This window comes from Polypterus senegalus, chromosome 3, assembly GCF_016835505.1.
Source record: "Polypterus senegalus isolate Bchr_013 chromosome 3, ASM1683550v1, whole genome shotgun sequence".
Taxonomy (NCBI): domain Eukaryota; kingdom Metazoa; phylum Chordata; class Cladistia; order Polypteriformes; family Polypteridae; genus Polypterus; species Polypterus senegalus.
The window spans coordinates 34,885,319-34,907,416 of NC_053156.1; the positions used below are offsets into that span (position 1 = coordinate 34,885,319).

Genomic DNA, 22,098 nt, shown 5'->3' on the forward strand with positions numbered 1-22,098 from the left:
ACTTTAAAAATCAATAAACAAAAAGCTAGCTAAGTGGAGGTACGCTCCAAAACGCAGAGGTAGACCGACTCCCTACTCCTGACGTCATGCTTCCTCCTCTCCTCGGCCCGCAGCCTCTGTCTCAGGTTAGCACAAATATATCTCTCCTGCAGGCAAACTATGATTCTTAGCGTGATGAGAATTTTCAAGCAAATTCTAGAAAACTAGCTGTGTAAGCCCGTGCTGTAAAGAGCCTGGGGTCCTAGAAACTTGAAACCTAGAAATTGTCAGAAAAAAACCTGAAATGTAGAGATGACAGGTATTCGACAGGAACTACTCTGGGCATCTCTCTCCTTAGGAGGATTCATTTTGATGACGTGCTCACATCGCTTGGGTATTAGTGGCAGGAGGAAACGTAAAAGAGATACCGTTTTGTTGATGTTAGCAGCTAAGCAACTTTGTCTTTCTTCTGAGATTTCGTTTTGCTAACATGCTGGCCTCGTTTGCGTTATTAGCAGCTAAGCGAGATTTTTTTCTTTGGAAGTGGAGCCCTTACCCCAACTCCACCTCTCATTTCCAGGCCGGACAGACACACACACTTTCACGCATAGACATTTATATTTAAGAAAACCCAATCTAAATCGTTCGCTAGCTAAGTGGATGTAAGATACGCCCCGAGGCTGGCGTGAGAATGAAGGTTTTCCATCTTGGTCACACCAGTAAAATGAATTGCATTATAGTGTGGACTTGAAATAGAAAATATCTATTGATTGATTGATTAACTGATTGATTGAAAAGGTGCAGTTTCATTTTTGGGATTTGACCCCATGATATCCAAGCATTTCAATTCAATTAATTTTATTTTTGCATAGTGCTTTACATTGAGTGCATGCTTTATTAACAGGATGGTGGTGCGATCGGACACAGCGGCCCCTCTCTCTCTGTATGCAGTACCGAATGAGTGTTTTAGTGAATGTTTGTGTTCGTTAAGTTCGTGTGAGTGTTTGAGTGAGTTCGAGCGTAGTCAACCGGCAACGTTGATTACAAGATACTGTCGCCATTGCCTTTTAAGACACAAAACCAAACATCGCATCTTGGACCAGAGAGTTACAGAGATGCTTCGGGGCCTGGGACTTCTCCGCCGGACTATTACATCACCAGATTCGTCTGCTATATCTTACCAAGAGAGGAGGCGCCGGAAGTGATGTGAGAGAAAATGGAAGCGGGGCAAGCGTGGAGGCATCCGGGTTAGGCTAGCTGCTAGACTGTACAGACCTGCGATACCATCTCTCTTCCTGGCCAATATATGTTCACTGGACAGTAAAATAGATCACATTCAGCTTCTGAGATTTGTGCGGTATGACGTGAGGAACTGCTGTGTTTTTATTTTTACGGAATCTTGGATTAATGACAACATCCTGGACTCTGCTATCCAGCTAGCTGGGCTAACATGCTATCGAGCCGACCGAGTCTTTATGGAAGGAGGTAAGACTCGCGGCGGGGGAGTGTGTCTTTACATTAGCGGACGCTTGGTGCAGAAATACTATTATTGCGCATAGACACTGTTCTCTGCTGGCGGAGTTTATTATTAAGTGCCGATCCTACTACTTACCGAGGGAACATGCATCGATTCTGCTTGTCGCTGTATACATCCCTCTAACCACTAACACCAGGAGCGAGGTGCTTAATAAGCTCTACCAGGCCATTAGTGAACAATAAACAGCGCACCTGGATGGATTCCTCATCACAGCAGGAGACTTCAACCACGCAGATTTAAAATCTTTAGTGCCTAAATTACACCAACCCGTGGACTTTCCTACAAGAGGAGACAAATCACTGGATTTGGTGTACACAACCTGCAAGGGAGCATACAAGGCCTCCCACCTCTCCCACTTAGGTCTCTCTGATTACATCACCATCATGCTGAGACCTGCATACAGACCCAGAGTGAGAACCATCACACCAACACAAAAGCAGATACTGTATGTGTGTGGCCAGAGGATGCCTCCTGTGCTCTGAGGGACTGTTTTAGCACTACAGACTGGGACATTTTCAAACAGCAGCCACTTACAATGACCACACAGACATTGAGGAGTACACTGAGGTGGTTACAGCATACATTGCAAAATGTACTGATGATGTCACCCATTACAAAAATATCACTGTTTGTGCTAACCAGAAGCCATGGCTGACAGGAGAGGTCCACAGGCTTCTGAGGATCCGTGACGCAGCCTTTAGGGCCAGTGACACTGCAGGACTAGCAACAGCCAGAGTCAACCTGCCACGTGGCATCAGGTAAGCAAAAAAGCAGTGCAGCAAGAAAATATCTGGACACTTTAGCAGCACAGTCTCTCTGGCGGGGCATCCAAACCCTCACTAATTACAAAACCCCACCACAGACCTGTTAAGGTGACATCACACTGCTTAACTGCCTAAATGACTTCTTTGGCCAGTTCGAGACACAAAAGAGCACACCGGCACAGAAAACCATTCCCCGGCGAGCAGGCCATACGCCTGGCCCCAGCCAGCGTGAAGAGAACCCTTTCTAGGATCAACCCAAGGAAGGCAGCCGGACAAGACAACATACCTGGTAGTGCTTTGAAGGATTGTGCTGAGGAGCTCCAGAATGACCTTGTTGACATGTTCAACATCTCCCTGGATGAAGCTGTTGTTCCCACATGTTTTAAAGTCACAACCATAATTCCTGTCCCTAAGAAGCCCCTCCTATCTAGCTATAATGACTATTGGCCCGTAGCACTGACTTCCACCAACATGAAATGCTTTGAGCGGCTGGTTATGCAGAGCATTAAGTCCATTCCAATGACCCGTTTTAGTTTGCATACAGGTCAAACAGGTCCATAGAGGATGTTATTTCTGCTGCTCTTCATCCAGCCATCACCCACCTGGACTCAAGGAACTCCTATGTGCGAATGTTGTTCTTAGATTTTATTTCAGCATTCAACACAATCATTCCCCAGCAGCTAATAGAAAAACTCAGCCACTTGGGACTCAAGGCCTCTCTCTGCAACTTGGTGTGGGACTTTCTTACAGGGAGGCCACAAAATGTGCGAGTCGGCAATAACACCTCTAAGACCATCACGTTGAGCACAGGAGCCCCACAAGGGTGTGTGCTCAGCCCATTGCTCTTCACCCTGCTGACCCACAACTGTGTACCAATCTACAGTTCCAATCACATAGTCAAGTTTGCAGACGATACAACCGTGGTCGGCCTCATTACCAACAATGACGAAGCCAACTACAGGAACGAGGTGAGCAAACTGGTCCAGTGGTGTAAAGACTACAATCTCTTCCTGAACATGGGAAAGAGATTGTGGTCAATTTCAGGAGAGGTCATTCACAGCACACCCCACTGACCATCGATGTAGCTGTAAAAAGGGTGAATAGCACCAAGTTCCTGGGGACGCACATCTCAGAGGACCTCTCCTGGTCATATAACACCACATCACTGGCCAAGAAAGCTCAAACCCGCCTCTATTTTATACGCAAACTGAGGAGAGCACAATTTCCACCCTCCATCATGTGCTTTTTCTACCGGGGCACAATCGAGAGCATCCTCACTAGCTGCATCTCTGTGTGGTATGGAGGCTGCACTGCCTCCTGTAGGAAGTCCCTGCAATACATAGTGGATGCGGCCATTAAGATCATTGGTGCCCCACTGCCCTCCCTGAAGGACATTTTCCACACCCACCTCACCCGTAGAGCCATCAGCATTGCTGGTGACTATCCCACCCTTTTCACTCCCTTTTTAGCCTCCTCCCCTCAGGGAAAAGGTACCAGAGCCTCCAACCCACTCCATAAGACTGTCTAACAGCTTCATCCACCAAGCTGTCAGGATGCTGAACTCTGTCCACTATTTCCCCCCCTGCCCCCTGCCCCTGGACAGTAACAAGAGTCATTATCTACTAAGTACCCTACTTCAGCTGGTATTCTATAAAGACTCAATATTACATCTGCTGCTAACTGTTTGTCTTTTTGTACATCTCATAAGCTACTCTATAATTCACCTTCTCATTTTTTTTACTGTAATTGGCTTTTGCACTAATGACTATTGCCCATTGTACACAGGTCTACTTTACAAGTTCTAATGTTATTTATCTTATATGTTATACTTTATACTTTTTATATTTTATTGTACTATGAAGTTGAGAGAGAAACAGTATTTTCGATTCTCCTGTATGTTCTGCACATATAGTGAATTGACAATAAAAGGCTATTTGATTTGAACAGTGTGACAAGTTCTCTGGTAAAATGCAAGTATAGATTTCACAAATGGCTAAATACAGAATTAGTACACATAAACACACAGATTTGTTTAAACAGACAGAAAAACAAAGTAGTTTGAAACTAATTAAAATAAATGTTAATCGTTCAACTACGGCCAGTTGATAGCAGAAAGGAAAACAAAAAACAGCATCCCTGGAGGAAACAGACCCCGGGGTGGGTCCACAGTCAATTGGAGAAAATAAACCTTCCATGAAAATCCTTGTAGAGACCCACTTGATTAAAAAGCTGCACACAGACACATTTCAATTCCATTTTTTTCTTATATATCTTCTCAGTGGACAACTGGCATCAAAAACTCTGAACTCTTCGGCTTCATTGCGCTCAGACCATCTGTTCCATTCCATTGAGCCCCTCTCTCTATATGCTGTTAACTTTGCACCATCTATTGAAGTCTGAGTTTGGCAGAAACTCATTTACAGTTGCTAAACCATTACACATCTCTCCATTAATTGTGCGTGTGCATATAATGTGATGGACTAATGGAGGCAATCAAAGGAGTATAGAAAGCCATTCCTTTAATTAAGGCGATCAGGCAGTTTTCCTCGTGTGAGGTGATGAGGACGTTTCACTTGTGCACAGGAGTAACTTGCACTGAGGCCATTCAGGCAGATAAAGAAAGAGAAATCCTCAATCACTGAGTTTTATAGAAGCTCAAGGTTACACTGCAGGGCAGGCTTGGACACTGAATACAGAAAATGCGACACCATCGCGTGACGGATGGCACAAGCTCAGCTTGTCTAATGGCCAAGGTCAGAAATCAGTCCACTTATAATAAAGAAAAAATGAATTTAGTTCACAGCTTCAGGAAGTTTCAGCCTGAAGGGTTCACAGCACTGGCACCCAGGGTGAGCAGTCCCCTCATTCAATACCCCTCAATATTGGGCATACAAACTTAATGCTAATTTACATAGAACATATTAATAAATTTTTAATTCAGTTGAGTTTAGTTTTATAGTTCACTTAAGGCTCAGTGCAGTGCAGAAATTAGTAGACATAAAGTAACATAAAACAGATTAGCACTTTCTGTCCATTAATTAATTGTTGAACTATGGCCAGTTGACACAGAGGAGAGGAAAACAAAAATTCCAGTCAGTAACATCCCTGGAAAAAATAAACCACTGGTGGGTCCAAGGCCAGTTATAATAGACAGATGGCTGCCCACCTCCTCCTGGGCATTCTGTACTGGGCTGTCCAGTCTCACAACAGAATCATTCAATCCATTGATTCCAAGACTCTCAGTATCTCAGATATCTTCCTGATGTGCAGGAAAACTTTCTTTGATGCCTTTCTTCACACAAGGAACCATAGACCCTTGGAATAAGCTACCAAGACTTTAGGGACTTTCAAAACTCAACTTGATGTTATTTCAGAAGAATGAAGTGGATAGGACTGGCAAGCTTTGCTGGGCTGAATGGCCTGCTCTCGTCCAGATTGTTCTATAAAAACAGCATGGCAGTCGAGCAGTGGCACCAAGTGCCATAGTAGGTCACTGAGAGGTGAAACAGAACAGAGGACGGTTAATAATGGTCCATAAATACTGTATTATTTCTGTTTATGCACAAATGATTAACAAACATAGATGCAGTATACACAAGTTAATTAGCAGCTCTATTCAGGGTGTGCTGGACTAAAGTTGTGAGTCTTCAGTCTGCATTTAAAAGTTGAGACTGAAAGGACAACTCATATATCAGCAGGCAGACCATTCCACAGCTTCGGGGTCCTAGAACCAAAGCTCCACCTCCCATTGTTATTTTATTAATTTTGGAATCATAAGTACACCAGCACCTTGAGATCTTAATGAGATCCCACAGTTGTTTCCTAATATTTTCCAGATGGGCTCCGGCATTCCCTAATACACCAACTGATAAAGTGGTTCAGTAACTTTAAAAATGTCTACCATAAATACTTGAGAGATGCTTGCCTATTTACTCCTTCACGTTATCATTGTAGTCCAGGGTTTTACACATTGTCTTTTATTAATGCTGCCCATTCCTTTAACTCCTATGAGACTCTATATCTCACAAACCAGCTTCGCTCCCCTCAAGCTGAAGTTTCAGCCCCAACAATCTGCTCAATTTTAAAGTTGCCAATCATTTGCTTTCCATGCATACTACCCAGAATTGTAAATGACAAGACATAGATGATGCCATCATAACACCTCCATCTTCACCTGCATAGTTCCTGTTAATAAAATGTCAAGTGAATCGCTGGACAAGTGACACCAGATATGTTTATTTAAAGAGAAATTCAGGTGGGAGGGTTGGAGTGCAGTGGATCATAGAATCACAGAAAAGGTCAGCATGCTGGTCATTCAAGTACTGGGACCAGGGAGTCAGCAGAGACCCTGGGCAAAAAGTCATAGAGTAAGCAACAGCTGAGAACAGAGGGACTAAGCACTTGTTCAATTTCCTCAGCCACCTGCTTCTTCACCTAGACATGTTGTTCTTAAGTGTTTGTGCACAATGCTATGAACTGGAGGGCTGTGGAAAACTCTTCCTCAAAAATATGCTATAGCAATGGAACAAAATTATTTATGTATTATAAATATTGTGTTAAGGCAGGAGATCCTTCTTCTTTACTTTAAACATCCATGCCTGTCAGAGTCTGACCCCCAGCTACAACATCTACAGTCGTGTGAAAATTTGTGTGCCCCCCTTTTAAATATTGTGGTTTTACACATCTGGACATGACTTCTAATCATTGTCTAGCCCTAAAATTAAATAAATGTAACCTCAGGTGACAAACAAGACACTAGAAATATGCTTAAATAAACAAAAAAGAAACAAATGTGAAAAAGTAAGTGCACCCTTGTAAGTAAGAGGCATGTAGATTATATTAGATTAGGTGACCTTCAGTTGCATTGAAATAACAAGACGCCAAAGACTAAAGACAGCTGTATTCTGCTTACTTTTACCCATGACTGCACAAATCACCAATTTCTTAGTAATAGCTTTAAAAGAATTTATAGTTTTCCTCACTCGATTGAAAAATGAGTGTCATTTTTATATTCAAGCATGTATTTTTCATGGAGTACGCTTCCCCTAGAAAAAGAGGCTGTTTTGTCTTGCAGCTTTCGCTATTAGAGAAACACTTCCACCGAACACATACACACACCTCAACATTCGGACAGAAGGGCAAAGTACTTGAGCTTTAGTGCAGAGACGTTGCTAGCTATAGCACTTATTAGGGACTCAGGCCACCCTTTGTTCATGGTGGTAATGAAGACCTTTACAGCATTGTGCAGTCAAAGAATGGTTGGGTCTCTTTGTTGAGTTTCACCCAGTTGAAACGTTTCCCTGTGGAGCTTTATACAAGTCACCCATACACGTCAGAGAGCATAAAGTGAAGAAAGATCAGGGCCCGGACGCCGGAGATCATGAGATGAGGTGTTTTCTTGAAGAACAGGGGCTGGGCGTGTGAGCCCAAGAAGGACCTCCCTATATGATGCAACTGCTTTAGAATGACTTTAGTTTCTGAGTTAACATCATGAAACAAGCAGGAAGGCCGCACATCATCTCTGGTACAACAGGATCAAAGGCACTTTTCTCCTCTTGGCTTTGTGGCTTCGCCCAGGGCGGCTTTGTTACAAGAAAACATCCAGTGGCTGGATGGCTTGATGAATTTCAACAAGGCCACCTTCAGATGTAGCAATAGCAGCAGTTGAATTGTCACATGTTAAACCAGTACTGTAGATTAAGGCCATTAAATGGTCAATTTATACACATAATTGTGAGTTCATCAAAAACGTATTCACCACACTTGTTAAAAACACTCTCTGTATTCCCATTAATTTGCTACCTTGGATGATTCTCATTTCTAAGTTGGATGGCACTGGAATTCCTGAAGCGGTTTACATTGGGTGTACTGGAGGAAAGTGTTACATGTGTAAAGATCGGTGCTCATCAGCCAGGATGATTTCCAGTTCCTTCTTTTCTGGCACACTCACATCACCTCCATCATAACTAAGATAGACAGCGTCAGTGAGCAAGTGGGCAGGCAGCAGGGTGTGGTCGCTGCTCTTAAATAACCTTATATTCAAATCGTATTTACAAAATGAGGCCAGTAAACGGTGCTGTTTGTGGCCACTTGAGGGCACTGTTAAGCCAACCCAAATTCCAGTGTACAACTAGGAAAATAAAAATAATAACTTGATTTGAATACATTTTTTTAATTGATTTTTGAAGTTTGTACTGTTCCATTACTACGTGGGTGGAGCTTTGGGGGACAGCTATATAACATAAATGTAAGTAAATATAAGTAAGTGAATTCAAAATCATATACTCTGCCCAAAAATTATAATTTTTTAAATATGTTTTGTAGTGGGGTGGCACAGTGACACAGTGGTAGCACGGCTACTTTGTAGGGTGTTTCAAGTATGGAGATTGCATGCCCCGTCAGTCAGTTGGGGTTTCTTCCAGGTGCTCCAGTTTCATCCCACAGTTCAAAGTGGATGGTGAAGCTAAATTGGCCTGTGTATATGTGTGTTCACCTGGGGCCTCATGCATAACGCTGTGTGTACAATTCACACTAAAACATGGCATACGGACAAAAGCGGAAATGTGCGTATGCACAAAAAAATCCAGATGCATAAATCTATGAGTACGACAACTTCCACGTTCTTTTGCTCCATAAATCCTACAGTTACACAGTTTACAGTTTATTTTTGTATAGCCCAAAATCACACAGGAAGTGCCGCAATGGGCTTTAACAGGCCCTGCCTTTTGACAGCCCCCCAGCCTTGACTCTCTGAGAAGACAAGGAAAAACTCCCAATAAAAACCTTGTAGGGAAAATGGAAGAAACCTCGGGAAAGGCAGTTCAAAGAGAGACCCCTTTCCAGGTAGGTTGGGCGTGCAGTAGGTGTCAAAAGTAGGGGGTCAATACAATACAATATACACAACAGAACAATTCCTTAAGACAGCATAATAAAAATTTTAGAATTACGGTTTAACAGTAGATGATATGACATAATTAGGTTTGGATATTTTTAGAGTCCTGGAGACCTCATCCATCTAGCTGCATCTCCATTTGGCCATGCCACGGCTGAAACATTGCTCCGATGAAAGGACCCCTCTTTCCCATGATTCCTGTGATCCTCCATCAGGGATGACTTTACCATAGGCAGGCAAACAACTTGGCAGGTGGGCGTGGCACCAATGGCCACATTTGGGTACCGAGAAAAGAAACAGAATAGGTGAGGGTTAGTATTCAAATATAATTATCATGTTACTTATGTTATAGTGCTAATGACTAACAACAGAGATGCAGTATGTACAGTTAATCAGCAGCTCTAGTCAGGATATGCTAAACTGAAGTAGTGAGTCTTCAGCCGGGATTTAAAGGCTGAGACCGAGGGGGCATCTCTTATGGAAGCAGGAAGACCATTCCACAGTTTAGGGGCCCTGTAACTAAAAGCTCGACCTCCCACTGTTATTTTATTAATCCTTGGAATCCTAAGCAGACCGGCATCTTGAGATCTTAATGTGCTCAGGTTTGTAAGTCATGATAAGTTCAGACAAGTAAGCGGACCTTGGCCATTTAATGCTTTATATGTTAAAAGGAGGATTTTGAAATCTGCCCTAAATTTAACTGGGAGCCAGTGTAAAGATTTAAGAACTGGGGTTATGTGTTCATATTTTCTTGTTCTTGTAATAATTCTTGCAGCGCATTTTGGATTAACTGGAGGCTGTATAGAGAACAGTTTGAACAGCAAGTCAACACCGCATTGCAGTAGTCAATCCTACTAGAGATAAATGCATGAATTAATTTCTCACAATCCTGTTTATTTAGAAAGCGCCTTAATTTCCTAATATTTTTAAGATGGAAAAACATGTTTTGGACGACTTTGTAATATGCGCTTTAAATGACATGCTAGAGTCAAAGATAACTCCTAGATTGCGGGCTGATTCAGTAAAATTAATTGGGATTCCAACTGAGTTAAATGACGACAAAATATTGCTGTGATCAGCGTCATTCCCTCCAACAATTAACATCTCTGTTTTATCTGTATTTAAAGACAAGTAGTTCTCATTCATCCATTCCTTTAATTCACTAACACAACTAATTAAAGACAACATCGGAGAAACTTCATTTGATTTAAATGAAAGGTATAACTGGGTGTCATCTGCATACAGTGAAAATTAACATTATGTTTCCTAATGAGAGATCCCAGTGGAAGCATGTAAAGTGAAAACAGTAAAGGTCCCAGTACTGAGCCCTGCGGACACCATATTCAACTTCTGTGTATAATGATGGAGTACTGTCAGCACATTTCTGTACATACTGGAATCGATTTGATAAATAAGAACTAAACCAAGCGAGCACAGGCCTGTAAGCCCAACATCGTTTTCTAGCCTGTGCAGTAAAATAGAATGGTCAATGGTGTCAAACGCTGCACTTAAGTCCAACAACATAATTACAGTGGAATTTCCTTCATCAGAGGATATCAGAATGTCATTTACAACCCGTGTTAGTGCCGTTTCTGTACTATGACCAGTGCGAAAGCCAGACTGGAATTTCTCAAATAAATTGTAATGCGTAAGGTGTGACTGAAGCTGACTGGCGACTACATTTTCTAGTATTTTAGAGAGAAATGGTAAATTTGAAATAGGCCTATAGTTATTTAGTATGTGTGGGTCTAGGTCTGACTTTTTAAGTAAAGGTTTAATGACTGACACTTTTAGTGCATCAGGTACTGTGCCATGCAATAATGAACTATTGATAATGTTTAGAATGGTGCTACAAGAACATCCATTGCACTTTTACTAGTTTTGTTGGCACTGGATCTAGGGAACAAGTAGTGGGCTTCATTTTAGAAATTAAAGTTAAGACTTCCTGCTCAGTTACAGGATTAAAATTATTAAAGTGCTGAATGCAATGTGAGACAGGGTCTGCTAAGCTAGTATTTGGTTTGTACTGTGATGCTGAGATCTGGGATCTTATATTTTTAATTTTCTCATTGAAGAAGTTCATAAAGTCTGTACTGCTAATATCTGTTGGTATTTTGCACTGTTGATCTGAATTCCCATTTGTTAATTTAGCCACTGCTCTAAAAAGTACCCTAGGATTTTTATTATTGCTATCTATTAATGTAGAATAGTATTCTGAGCGAGCTTTAAAGAGGGCCTTTTATATTTATTAACACTCTCTGTCCATGCAATTTGAAAGACATGTAGCTTTGTTGTTCTCCATCTGCGCTCCAGTTTTCGACACTCTAATTTAAGAGCTCGAGTGTTTTCATTAAACCAGGGAGAGTTTCTATGTGCTTTGATCACTTTTGTTTTAGGGGAGCCACTGTGTCCAGAGCATCTCTCAAGGTCACATTATAATGTGATATTAGCTGATCTAAATTGTTTTCCACGTTTACATTTGATGTTAACTGATCTAAATGGTTTTCCACAATTACACTCGACTTACTCAAGGTATCTATAAATTTTGAAGCAGAATTACAATCTAGATGTCGCACTGTCTTTGTTTTAATCTGCGAGCGCTGGCATGGGCAGAACTAAATCAAACGTAATTAAGAAGTGATCGGAAATAACTACATTTAATGGAGTAATATTTAAATTTTGAATTTCAACTTTGTAAGTTATAATTAAATCTAATGTATGGTTATGATTATGAGTTGGACCTTTGACAATCTGACAAAATCCTACTGAATTTAACAAATAAGTAAAACATTTGCTAAAAGTGTCAGTTTCCACATCAATGTGTACATTAAAATCCCCATCAGAACTACGTGATCATAATTTATAGCCAAATCAGACAGAAGGTTGCTAAATTCAGTCATGAACAATGAATATGGCCCTGGTGGTCTGTAGACTAGCACTATAATTGTGTTGGAATCTGTTTTAATATTTAAAATGAATGCCTCAAAGGATGTAAAGTTGCCTAAATTTTTAGGAGTGATTTGCATTTTGTTACAATGAATTATTCCAAGGCCTCCTCCTCGACCAGAATCTCTAGACTTATGAAGGAACAGTATCCATCTGGTGACGCCTCAGCTAGGGAACAGTGTCACATTTACTAAGCCAGGTTTCAGTAAGAAGACACAGATCAGATTTTGAACTTAATATTATATCATTTACCAAAACAGCTTTAGTGCCAAGAGAGCGAATGTTCAATAAACAGCATTTAAAACTGCATGGTTCTTTCTGAACTGCTGATATATTTTTTGTTTTAATTTGAATTAAATTTCTATTACAGATGCCCCTGGTGGAGTGTCTGGTTTTATCCCTTGGTCTAATTATACACCTTATTTTTTGGTTATCAATTAATTTATGGTTTGTTTCAAGACTAAATTTACTGGATGCCCCACAACAGGGATTATGGGTAACAGCTTCAGGAAAATAACAGGTGGGATAAAGAACAGCCTGTGATTTAAGATCACATGACTGCGGCCTGGATGGTGCTCTAATCAGTCAACCAGGCAGTTTTGCTGCCATATTTTGGGATAATACATAAGATCCCCTCCAGTTAGGATGAAGACCATCTCTTCTGAAAAATCCAGGCCTTTCCCAAAAATCATCCCAATTGTTCACAAATGCTATGCTTTTATTTGCACACCAGGTTTCTAGCCAGCAGTGAAAGGAATGCAATCTGCTATAAATCACATCCCCTCTATACAATCTTGGTAAGGGACCAGATACAATTAAATTCCGACATTTTGTTTTAGCTTTGGTGCATAGAGAGATGAAGTTCCGCTTTAATACCTCAGTCCTAATGCACGTGCACGCGCCAGCTGCCCCACCAACGATGTGAGTGTGGAAATGGGCGTATGCACTGTTTATACATGAGACCCTGGGAATCCACATACTGGATGATCTTTTTCAGGAGTCAGGCCTTTGCTCTAAATTTTCAGTTTATTCCTTGGAGCAGGGCAAATGATGAGGCGGGGCAAAATCCAAATGCTTGGGGTGCCAACTGAGCAAAACCCCGTTTAAAAACAAGCTCGATGGCGCTCTCTCACTGGAACAATTCCCTCAGGGCTGTGCTCTCATATACAAGACTCTCTCATCCACTCTCAGTCTCTATAGCCTTCAGGTGTGAAGTTAGAGAAGTTCCAGGAGAACTTCTCCCTTTAATACTGAGCAGACCAGAAGGGGTGGGGCTTCCTGGGCTTTGTTCCATCAAGGGGCGGTTTCTCGATGCTTTGTGGGAACAAGGAGGTAAGGCTGTTAGTGACAGCATCCCATCTCATTCCAGGGTGGCACCACATACCTTAGCTCTCTGTCACCCTTCAGTGACATCCTCTATTACAGGGGCGAGCAATGTTGGTCCTGGAGATTCACAGTGACAGCAGGTTTTTGTTCCCACCCAATTTCTTAATGATATGTCAGTTATTGCTGATGAAGTACTTATTGCTCAAGTGCCATTTTCATGAATTCATTTTAGTGCTCTCGCTTGTTAAGGTTCCCACCCTTAATTGATTATTTCAGTCTTAAACAGCTGCATTCACTATTTTTAATGTCTCATTATTAGTAATAAGATGCAAATACAAAGGAGCCAGCAGTCCTCCAACGAAACTTGTTTCCATTTACACCTGCGTGTATTCATCATGCACTATTCAGTTTAATAAAACACTTAAAAAATGGGACGGACTGAAAATGATCCATTTTAGGCTTCAAATCATTTGGATGACATTCATGGAAAAGGAAAAATCTACGATATAAGAACCTAACATTGCAGATTAACAAGCCATAAAATTAAAATGAGGTCTGAGATTGGCAAGGACTGGTTTCTAATTAAGCAACTGGGTTGGAATGAAAACCTGTAGCAACTGTGGCCCTCCAGGACAGATGTTGCTCACCCCTTCTCTATTACCTAGTGATAAATTCAGCTCTGAAAGCATTTGCCATTTCTTTGTCTTCTTCTACCCCATCAAATTGTGTTTTAGCAACCAGGTTTCAATCTGAAACGGTCTCTGATTTGTGTGTATATCCTTGTGACACAGGCGAAGAGTTCTTTTGAAGGACTGACCTGGGCACTCCCTCCACATATGTATTCATTTTATCCATCCATCCATTATCCAACCCGCTATATCCTAACTACAGGCTCACTGGGGTCTGCTGGAGGCAATCCTAGCCAACACAAGGCGCAAGGCAGGAAACAAACCCCAGGCAGGGCACCAGTCCATCGCAGATTAATTTTATCTAAATGGCTAAATCAGGATGTAAACTATGTTACTGTAGCAAAAACATATCTGCCAGCCCTTTTTAACAAACATCTGAGTGCCATATTAATTACTGATGATATCTGCTCCACACTTCAACACCTTTCTCAATTCATCCACCTTTTCAGGCTCACTTTATAGCAAATCTTGACTTTCCTGTAGAGTCTGGAGCAAATGGGCATGATTGAATTGGGGGGCAGTATTTTACATTAAGACAATATAAAAAAGAAGATACCACTGGGAGTCTTGCCTGAGCGGCATCTCCTCTTCATTTATAGAAATGATTGCAATGAGGACAGGACAAATACATTATCTTTGTGAAATTTGCTTACTGCACAAAAATGGAGAGAATTGGAAGATGCCCTAGAGACATGCAAGTCAATGCAGACCGATCGCTATTGTCTATCTTTTTGTAAATTCATTAATTTTTAATAACGCCCTTATTAAATTTGCTCCCTAAAGGGTTAACATTTATGGCTCTTGGAGGAGGAGGAGAAGGAGGAGGTTTGGTTTTGTGCTCAACTGAACTTCATAAATAAAGGGAGATGGGATGAGGGCACATCTGAAGTACCCTGTAGATGGGCAGGCTGACCTCTCAGAGTTGGGATCTTTGTGAATTTCTGATGTACGCTGGCAGACTCATTAGGTTCAGGTTCACCTTGGGGAGCATGCACTGGTACAGTGCATTGCCGCACCCATCTCACGACGAAACAGCTCAGGATTCCGGTTGGCAATACCCCGGAATAACGCGGTGCAGTCCTACCTTCCAGAAATGACCTTCTATCTGCCACAGCCAGGTGTTACCTGGGCGTCCCCTTGACCTGGTCCAGCCGCTCGGGTCTTCAACAATGAGGATCCTACAAGCTGGATCACCCTTGGGGAATCAGAATATCAGAATATCTTTATTGTCATTCATGCCACATGGCCGTAGTGCCGTTACTGACGCTCCCTCACAATGTCACTCAGGTCAGTGGATAGCATTCGTGTCTCACAACCATATAGCAAGACAGGAAGCACCAGTACTGTAAAGACTTGGACCTTCGTCCTTTTGCATAGATATCTGGAGTGCCACACACCCCTTTCCAGTGACCCCATGACACCCCATGCTCACCCAATCCTTCTACTGACTTCATAGGAAGAGTCACCAGAGACATGAATGTCACTGCAGAGGTAATTAAACCTCTCGCCAAGGTCGACACTCTCTCCGCAAACAGACACGCTGCTGATGGCTGTGCCCAAGAGGTCATTAAAGGCCTGGATCTTGATTTTTATCCAGGATACTCACAAGCCCAGTCACTCAGACTCCTCACTCTGTCTCTCGAGTGTCCCGATCAGAGCCTCCATTGACTCCGCAAAGATCACAGCATCGTCAGCAAAGTCAAGATCAGTGAATCTTTGTTCACCAACAGATTCCCCACAGCCGCTGGACCATATGACCCTGCCCAACATTCAGTCCATACAAACATTGAACAGAGTAGGAGCAGAACACAACCAACAAACAAATGAATCACCTGGGAAAAATATGCAGAGGTTTTGCCTCCACTTTGCACAGCACTCAAGGTACCAGTGTACAGGCCGGCCATGATATCCAGCAACCGTGTGGGGATCCCGCCAAGTCTCAGGATGTTCCACAGACATCCCTCATTAACTCAGAAAAATAAAATCTTACATCATGTATCTGATATTCTGATGAAAAACTATTTCTTTTTGTGTAGATAACTTAAACAAGCTATCCCATCTATCCTGCAATCTACCCTTCAGATATGCACTTGGCCAATAATGCCTTTCCTACAATACACAACAAAGATTCCACATTACAATTGTTACATTCTTTGCTTTGTATATACTCATAGGAAATATACTGTAATAAAAAAGTTCTGTCCCACAGAATTAAGTAGTGAGTTAGCAGGCCTGACCAGAACTGTTTAATGTAAAGCACCTCCTTGATTTTATGGTCTGTTATGTCTTTGGAGGGTGCACAAAGAATGACCACAAAAGCCAGGCCCAAAGAGAACTCTGTCAAACTCCTACTCCACCTCAGACTCTTATGCTGACTGCTTTTTGCTGATTTTACCTGCAGGTCTCTAACTCCCACCTGGTGTCCCCTCTCAGATCTGGGTAGCATGCAGTGCACAGCCCATGTTTCAGCCTCTTGCCTACCAGGTAATCGATCCTGCCCACTTAGAAGGAAAGTCTGCATCACCGACCTAAAATTGATGATTTAACTTTAAACATCCCAGATTGTAAACATTGATCCATAATAAAAACTGAGGACGTAGAAAATGAATACATCTGAAGTGGCAGGTGTCATTCATCCACATGGAATAAAAAGGTTGCTGTTGCCAGGGGTTGGCTCTCCAGGCGGATGTAAAGGTGGATTAAAAAAAAAATGACGCACTTAGTGAAGGAGTTAGGGTGGCTAGTAGAGACAAAATGTCAAAAATGCAAGATAGAGAAGCAGCAACCTTTGCAACCATGCAGGATAAGATTGGGAAGGAGACGTGTAGAAGAAATCAAAGATGTTACTGTGTGACGGAAAATCAGAAAGCGTGGTCTGTGGTTGGTGTCAGAGCCATTTCATGTGGCCTTTTCAGCAAGAAAGTTGACATGTTCTGGGCCCACACTTTGAAAAGCATTGCGACCAACTACCTAATAACTAAAACCTCTCTTTACTTTTTCATTCTAATAAGACATCTCTGTTTATTCCTTTTTTGACTTATAGGGTTCCTAAGTACTGGAGACCAGGCTGCAAAGGGCAACTATGGCCTAATGGATCAAATCCAGGCCTTACGATGGCTGAATGAGAACATTGGACATTTTGGGGGTGACCCAGAGCGCATCACCATTTTTGGATCGGGGGCTGGAGCTTCATGTGTCAATCTGCTCATCCTGTCCCATCACTCTGAAGGTACGGTCCGTCTGAGGGGTGTCTGCCAATGTTGTATTGCAGTGAAATTTAAGATTTACGCCTGTGGGGTATTTGCCATGGCATGGCTGTTGCACTGCTGGATTGCAGTGAAAGCTGTGATTTCTTAATTCCTGATATTTCTGTCTGAGTGTGCTCATAGCTCCTTTAGAAATTTCATCTAACGTGTGTTTAGCTGGATGTGTTGGTTCATTTCTCACAAGTTTTCATGTCTCCTGTACTTTCCTCTTGTGTACTGTTGGACCTCATTTGTGTTGAAGGTTCAGAATTTTTCCAGCCCTCATGTGGGTTTTCTCAAGTTGCCTCCTTTTTCACGCAAAGATGACAAATTTCGAGAATTATCTAAGATTATCTAAATGTAGAAGAAGACATGAAGCACAGTATGGTGTTGAGATCTCTAAAAGGTTTCCCCAGTGCTAAGTGGAGGAACTGTGATTAGGAGATAAAAGCACCCAGAGGAGCAGGTCCTCCAAGGAACTTGAGTGCCAGAGAAGCAGGGTAGAGGCCTACACAGAAAAAGGTCACTTAGGAGTAGGTGGGAAAGGACCTAAAAAAGAGAGGGCTGAAAACAAAGTCTGAGATTTAGTAACTAAAGTTGAAATTCAGACAGAAGTCAAAGGTCAAAATGAAAGTTAGAAAAAAAAACTTTATGCATGCATTTAATTTTTTCAGGTATCACAAAACTAGAGTACAAGGTGTCACAAACAAATTCACCTTTACTGACACAAATGTGGAGCCACCAGAGTACCATGAAGGAAATGACTGAATTACAGTTGTTGATTACACTTCTTAAATACATATTTGGCCGTCCCTTTATTTAAAAAGCGACTTACAACATGTGAGATACAATTGGTTACATTTGTTTTCTTTTTCCAATTGGAGCACAGGAAGGGTGAGGTGACTTGCTCAGGGTCACACAGTGTCAGTGGTGGGATTTCAACCCACCACCTCAGGCTTTGAAGTCCAAAGCCTTAACCAGTGAGCCACACTGCTCATTAATTGCAGGAGTATGTAATTTAAATGGTACTTCGCATGTCCTTGCAAGTTACTAATAAACGGACCTTTGGAGTGAGAAATCTACTACTGCTAGTTACACTGGTGTCTTAATGATACTTTACTGCTATCACACTGTCATCTAAAATAGAGAAGGCCTCAACTCAACAAGGCATGTGACCCAGCAACAAGTGTAGCAACAGTAAACAATATACATGCAGTGTAAAAGAAAACATGAAGCAAAGGAAAAGGTTTGGGTATAACCCATATATTTGGAAAAAAGTTTTGGTCAATACAGTTGTGAGCTCAAAACAGAACTGAAGTAAATGAAAGATGGCTGCCATATATATACCTGATAAACCGCAAGTGACGTAATGGGATGATGGAATTATAGGAAGTGGAAATGACATCAGTTGAAGGTGGGATCTTGAGCACTGGAAAAGGAAGTTATGTTGGCTGGAGGGTTCGTCGGCTGGTCTGCAGGAAAAAGAGTAGAAAGAGTTAGAGGGCAGCACCAAATCCTAGGCTGGTGGGAACATATACATATTCAAGCCCATAAACTGTCTCCCGAGCACACATGTGTGACAGCAGCTAGAAAGAATAAACACAAAATAGAGACAGGAAGAGCAGAAATGTATACAAGATGGCAGTGATAAGATGATGCAATAAAAAAAAACAAATACTTTGTGTTTAAAACTGTTTATAAATGTTTCAGAACAGAAAAGCAATATGATTCACAACAGAAAGACACTAAACCAATATTGTTGCCTCATGTCCCATCCCTAACTGGCCTTATTTTTTTAGAGAGAATTCAATACTATGATTCATGCTACTAGGTGCTGCCATCTTATATAGTGATGGTGTATCACATGATCTCTGCATCACATGACTGGCAATAGGCATAGAAACTATAAACAACCTTGTAAAGTAACAAGCAAAACCTAACTGAATTCATTTTGCCTTCAGTTTGGCAAAAGCATGGAAATGTTTGGGAATTTTGGTGAACTCAGCTAAATGCAGTGAAGTCAATGGGAAGAGGAAACTGAACTTGTTTTGAGTGCATCATGATGGTGCAATGGTCTTTTAAGTGTCCCTGAGAACTAGGGAAGTGTGTGGCAACTAAGATGGACTGATTATTGTGGCCAAAAATGTGTCCTGAGCTGAGAGGCAGCAGTGCTAAACCGTGCCTCCCTGAGATCAAATTATACTCCCAGTCCTTTATCTCTCTCTGCCTCTCCTAAGTTGCTATCACTACAACCTATTAACACCTACAGGGTATGTGGTTCAAGGAATCAGTTTTACATACTGGGGGGACTGTCAATGTCACTACCCTATCTGCACTAAATAGTAACGAGCATAACATAGGAAGCATAGGAAATTTGACAAATGAGAGGACCCATTCAGTCCATTAAGCACATTTGCTTAGTTAAAAGCTAATTTGTCCCAATATCTTCCACATTCTTCTTAAAGGTTGTCAAGAATTCTGCTTCAATTCCATATCTTGGTAGGTTTTTCCAGAGCTCCACAATTCTTTGCATAAAGATGTGTTTCCTGGCTTCTGTCCTAAATGAACTTCCCCTTAATTCACACTGGTGTCCTTGAGTACATGGTACACCCTTAAGCTGAAATAATGTTGTCGGATCTACTTTATCAATGGCTTGGAGGATTTTAAATACCTGGATGAGGTCCCCACGCAGCCTCCTCTGCTCGAGACCAAACAGATTTGATTCTCTGAGTCTGTCAAAGCAGGACAATTTCCTGAAGACCTCTGATGCAATCGGTTGAGATCCTCTTGTTCTCCTCTGCACAGCTTCAAGTGCTGAGATGGTTAATCTAGCAGTAAAGACATAACATGTTGTATGCAGAACAGCAAAGCATTTATAATATTCTTGTAGTGGTCAGCTAATGTACTCCTCAAATAAAAATACTATGTTTTTTTATTTTTTTAAACACATATGAGTGGGTAGTGATTGTATCCAGCAGAGGGCACTCTTTCCCTCCAGGATGTGTTCCTTGATGCAAAATTGACCATCCCTTTTGTACCCGTGGCAGAAAATAATTGTAAGAGAGAAATATAGTACAAAAAGAGATATATGTTTAAGTTTAAAAGATAACATTCATTCCCAGAATATAATGCATAATCCTGTATACGTGCATATTCAGGCCACAGAGAAGCAAAGGGACATCCCAGCCAAGTGGGAGAATGCTGACACACAGCTGTCCCATCCAGCTGCGAGGAATGTCTGCAGCATACTAAGATGCTTCTGACATTGTGCTGGATCCTCGTCATTATAAACACTCACATAATTACATATTCACAGAATTTGTGTCAGATATGGACGACTACCAGAAGGGTCTGTGTGCCAAAATAACATCTTCACCTGTTCTTATCATTTATGTCTTCTGATGACAGTGGCTCTATTTTGGTCTATCAGCACTATTTAAAATCACCTGCTTGTGTGTCCTTCACCGGTCCTGAATTACAAATCTTTGAAATAAATTTCACAAACTACATAGGCACAAATAACCTTCTTACTAAAGTGATGTCACATATGTGTGTATTTGCCATAAATTATCCACACCTGCATGATGCAGACTGGGCAGTACCATAAAGTGTGCACAGTATGCATTAATGAAAGTTCTGCGCATGAGTAATGCAAATCCAGCCAGTAGCACAGATCAGGTAGTGACATCGCCATCCAGCATGGCCTCACAAGGCAACATGGGGTGCTGAGAAAAAAAGAAGTATGACTAAGCCAGAAAAACATGGCAAAAAATTTCATCCATCAAGGTAACCAACGAACCCAGCAAATTTGCTTTAAATATTGCTTTAATTAATTTTGCCAATCAACACTAGTGAAGACAGATAGATGGCAGTGATAATATAAAAAAACACAAATCAGCACCACCAGAATAAATTTATAAAAGATAGAGTAGAGGTTGAGAGCGTCTGCTGGTAGCAACGAACCATCTAGATTGGGACCCAAGTGCAACGGGTGATGACACCAAAAAAATGAACAGATAGAAAATCCAGAAATGGAACAAACAGGTCAGTGATGTCCATATCACGTATGTACAGCATTGGGAGCTCCAATGACTCCAAAGCCCTTTATTGTACTTCATGTTCAATGTTTGCGTTTACTTTCCATTTTTCTGGAATTTTCAAGGTTTTTGAATTCTTTTATTGTGCTTGATTATTTCTAGCATTGTTGATATTTTTTTCACATTATGCAATGCCATTTTGTTTTATTTTTGGGTGCCACTATTTTGAAAGATATGTTTGTTACCATCAAACTTTGCAATGCTTGCTAGCTAATTAGGAAAAGGATGATTTGGCTTCATTTCTTTTTGATTTCAAATTTTGATTTGTGTTTTGATGGTTGGGGTTTTTCGCCTTCTGGTTTTGAGCAGAGTTTGTTTTTGGTTTGACCTATACACCTTCATCTCCTCAACCGTCTTACTCAGTTGTACAAGATGCAATGTTTCAATTGAAGTGGTGATGAAGAAGCCAGTGTGTTAAGTGTTATTCTGTGTGGTTGATCATTAGCATAACGAGCTCTACACCACTCCACACGTATCTTCTATTGATGGAAACAGTGCTATAAGGCTTCTTGCTTGAGGCTCTTTAACAGGCTTGCCGTTTTTGTCTTCACTTCATCCATTGAAGTGTTCTCTACAGGTCACTTTGATTTTCGGGAAACAAGTAAAAATTACAGGGATCTAAA

At 41.4% G+C, this 22,098-nt stretch overlaps 1 protein-coding gene across 1 annotated transcript in view; it reads left to right on the forward strand.

Annotated features, from left to right (window-relative positions):
- The window catches only part of nlgn2a (neuroligin 2a), a 604,796-nt gene that overhangs the window by 497,947 nt on the left and 84,751 nt on the right, over positions 1–22,098 (forward strand). The window contains exon 5 of the mRNA XM_039746931.1: positions 17,177–17,362. Coding sequence (XP_039602865.1) covers positions 17,177–17,362 — 186 coding nt within the window. The remainder of the gene's footprint in view (positions 1–17,176; positions 17,363–22,098) is intronic.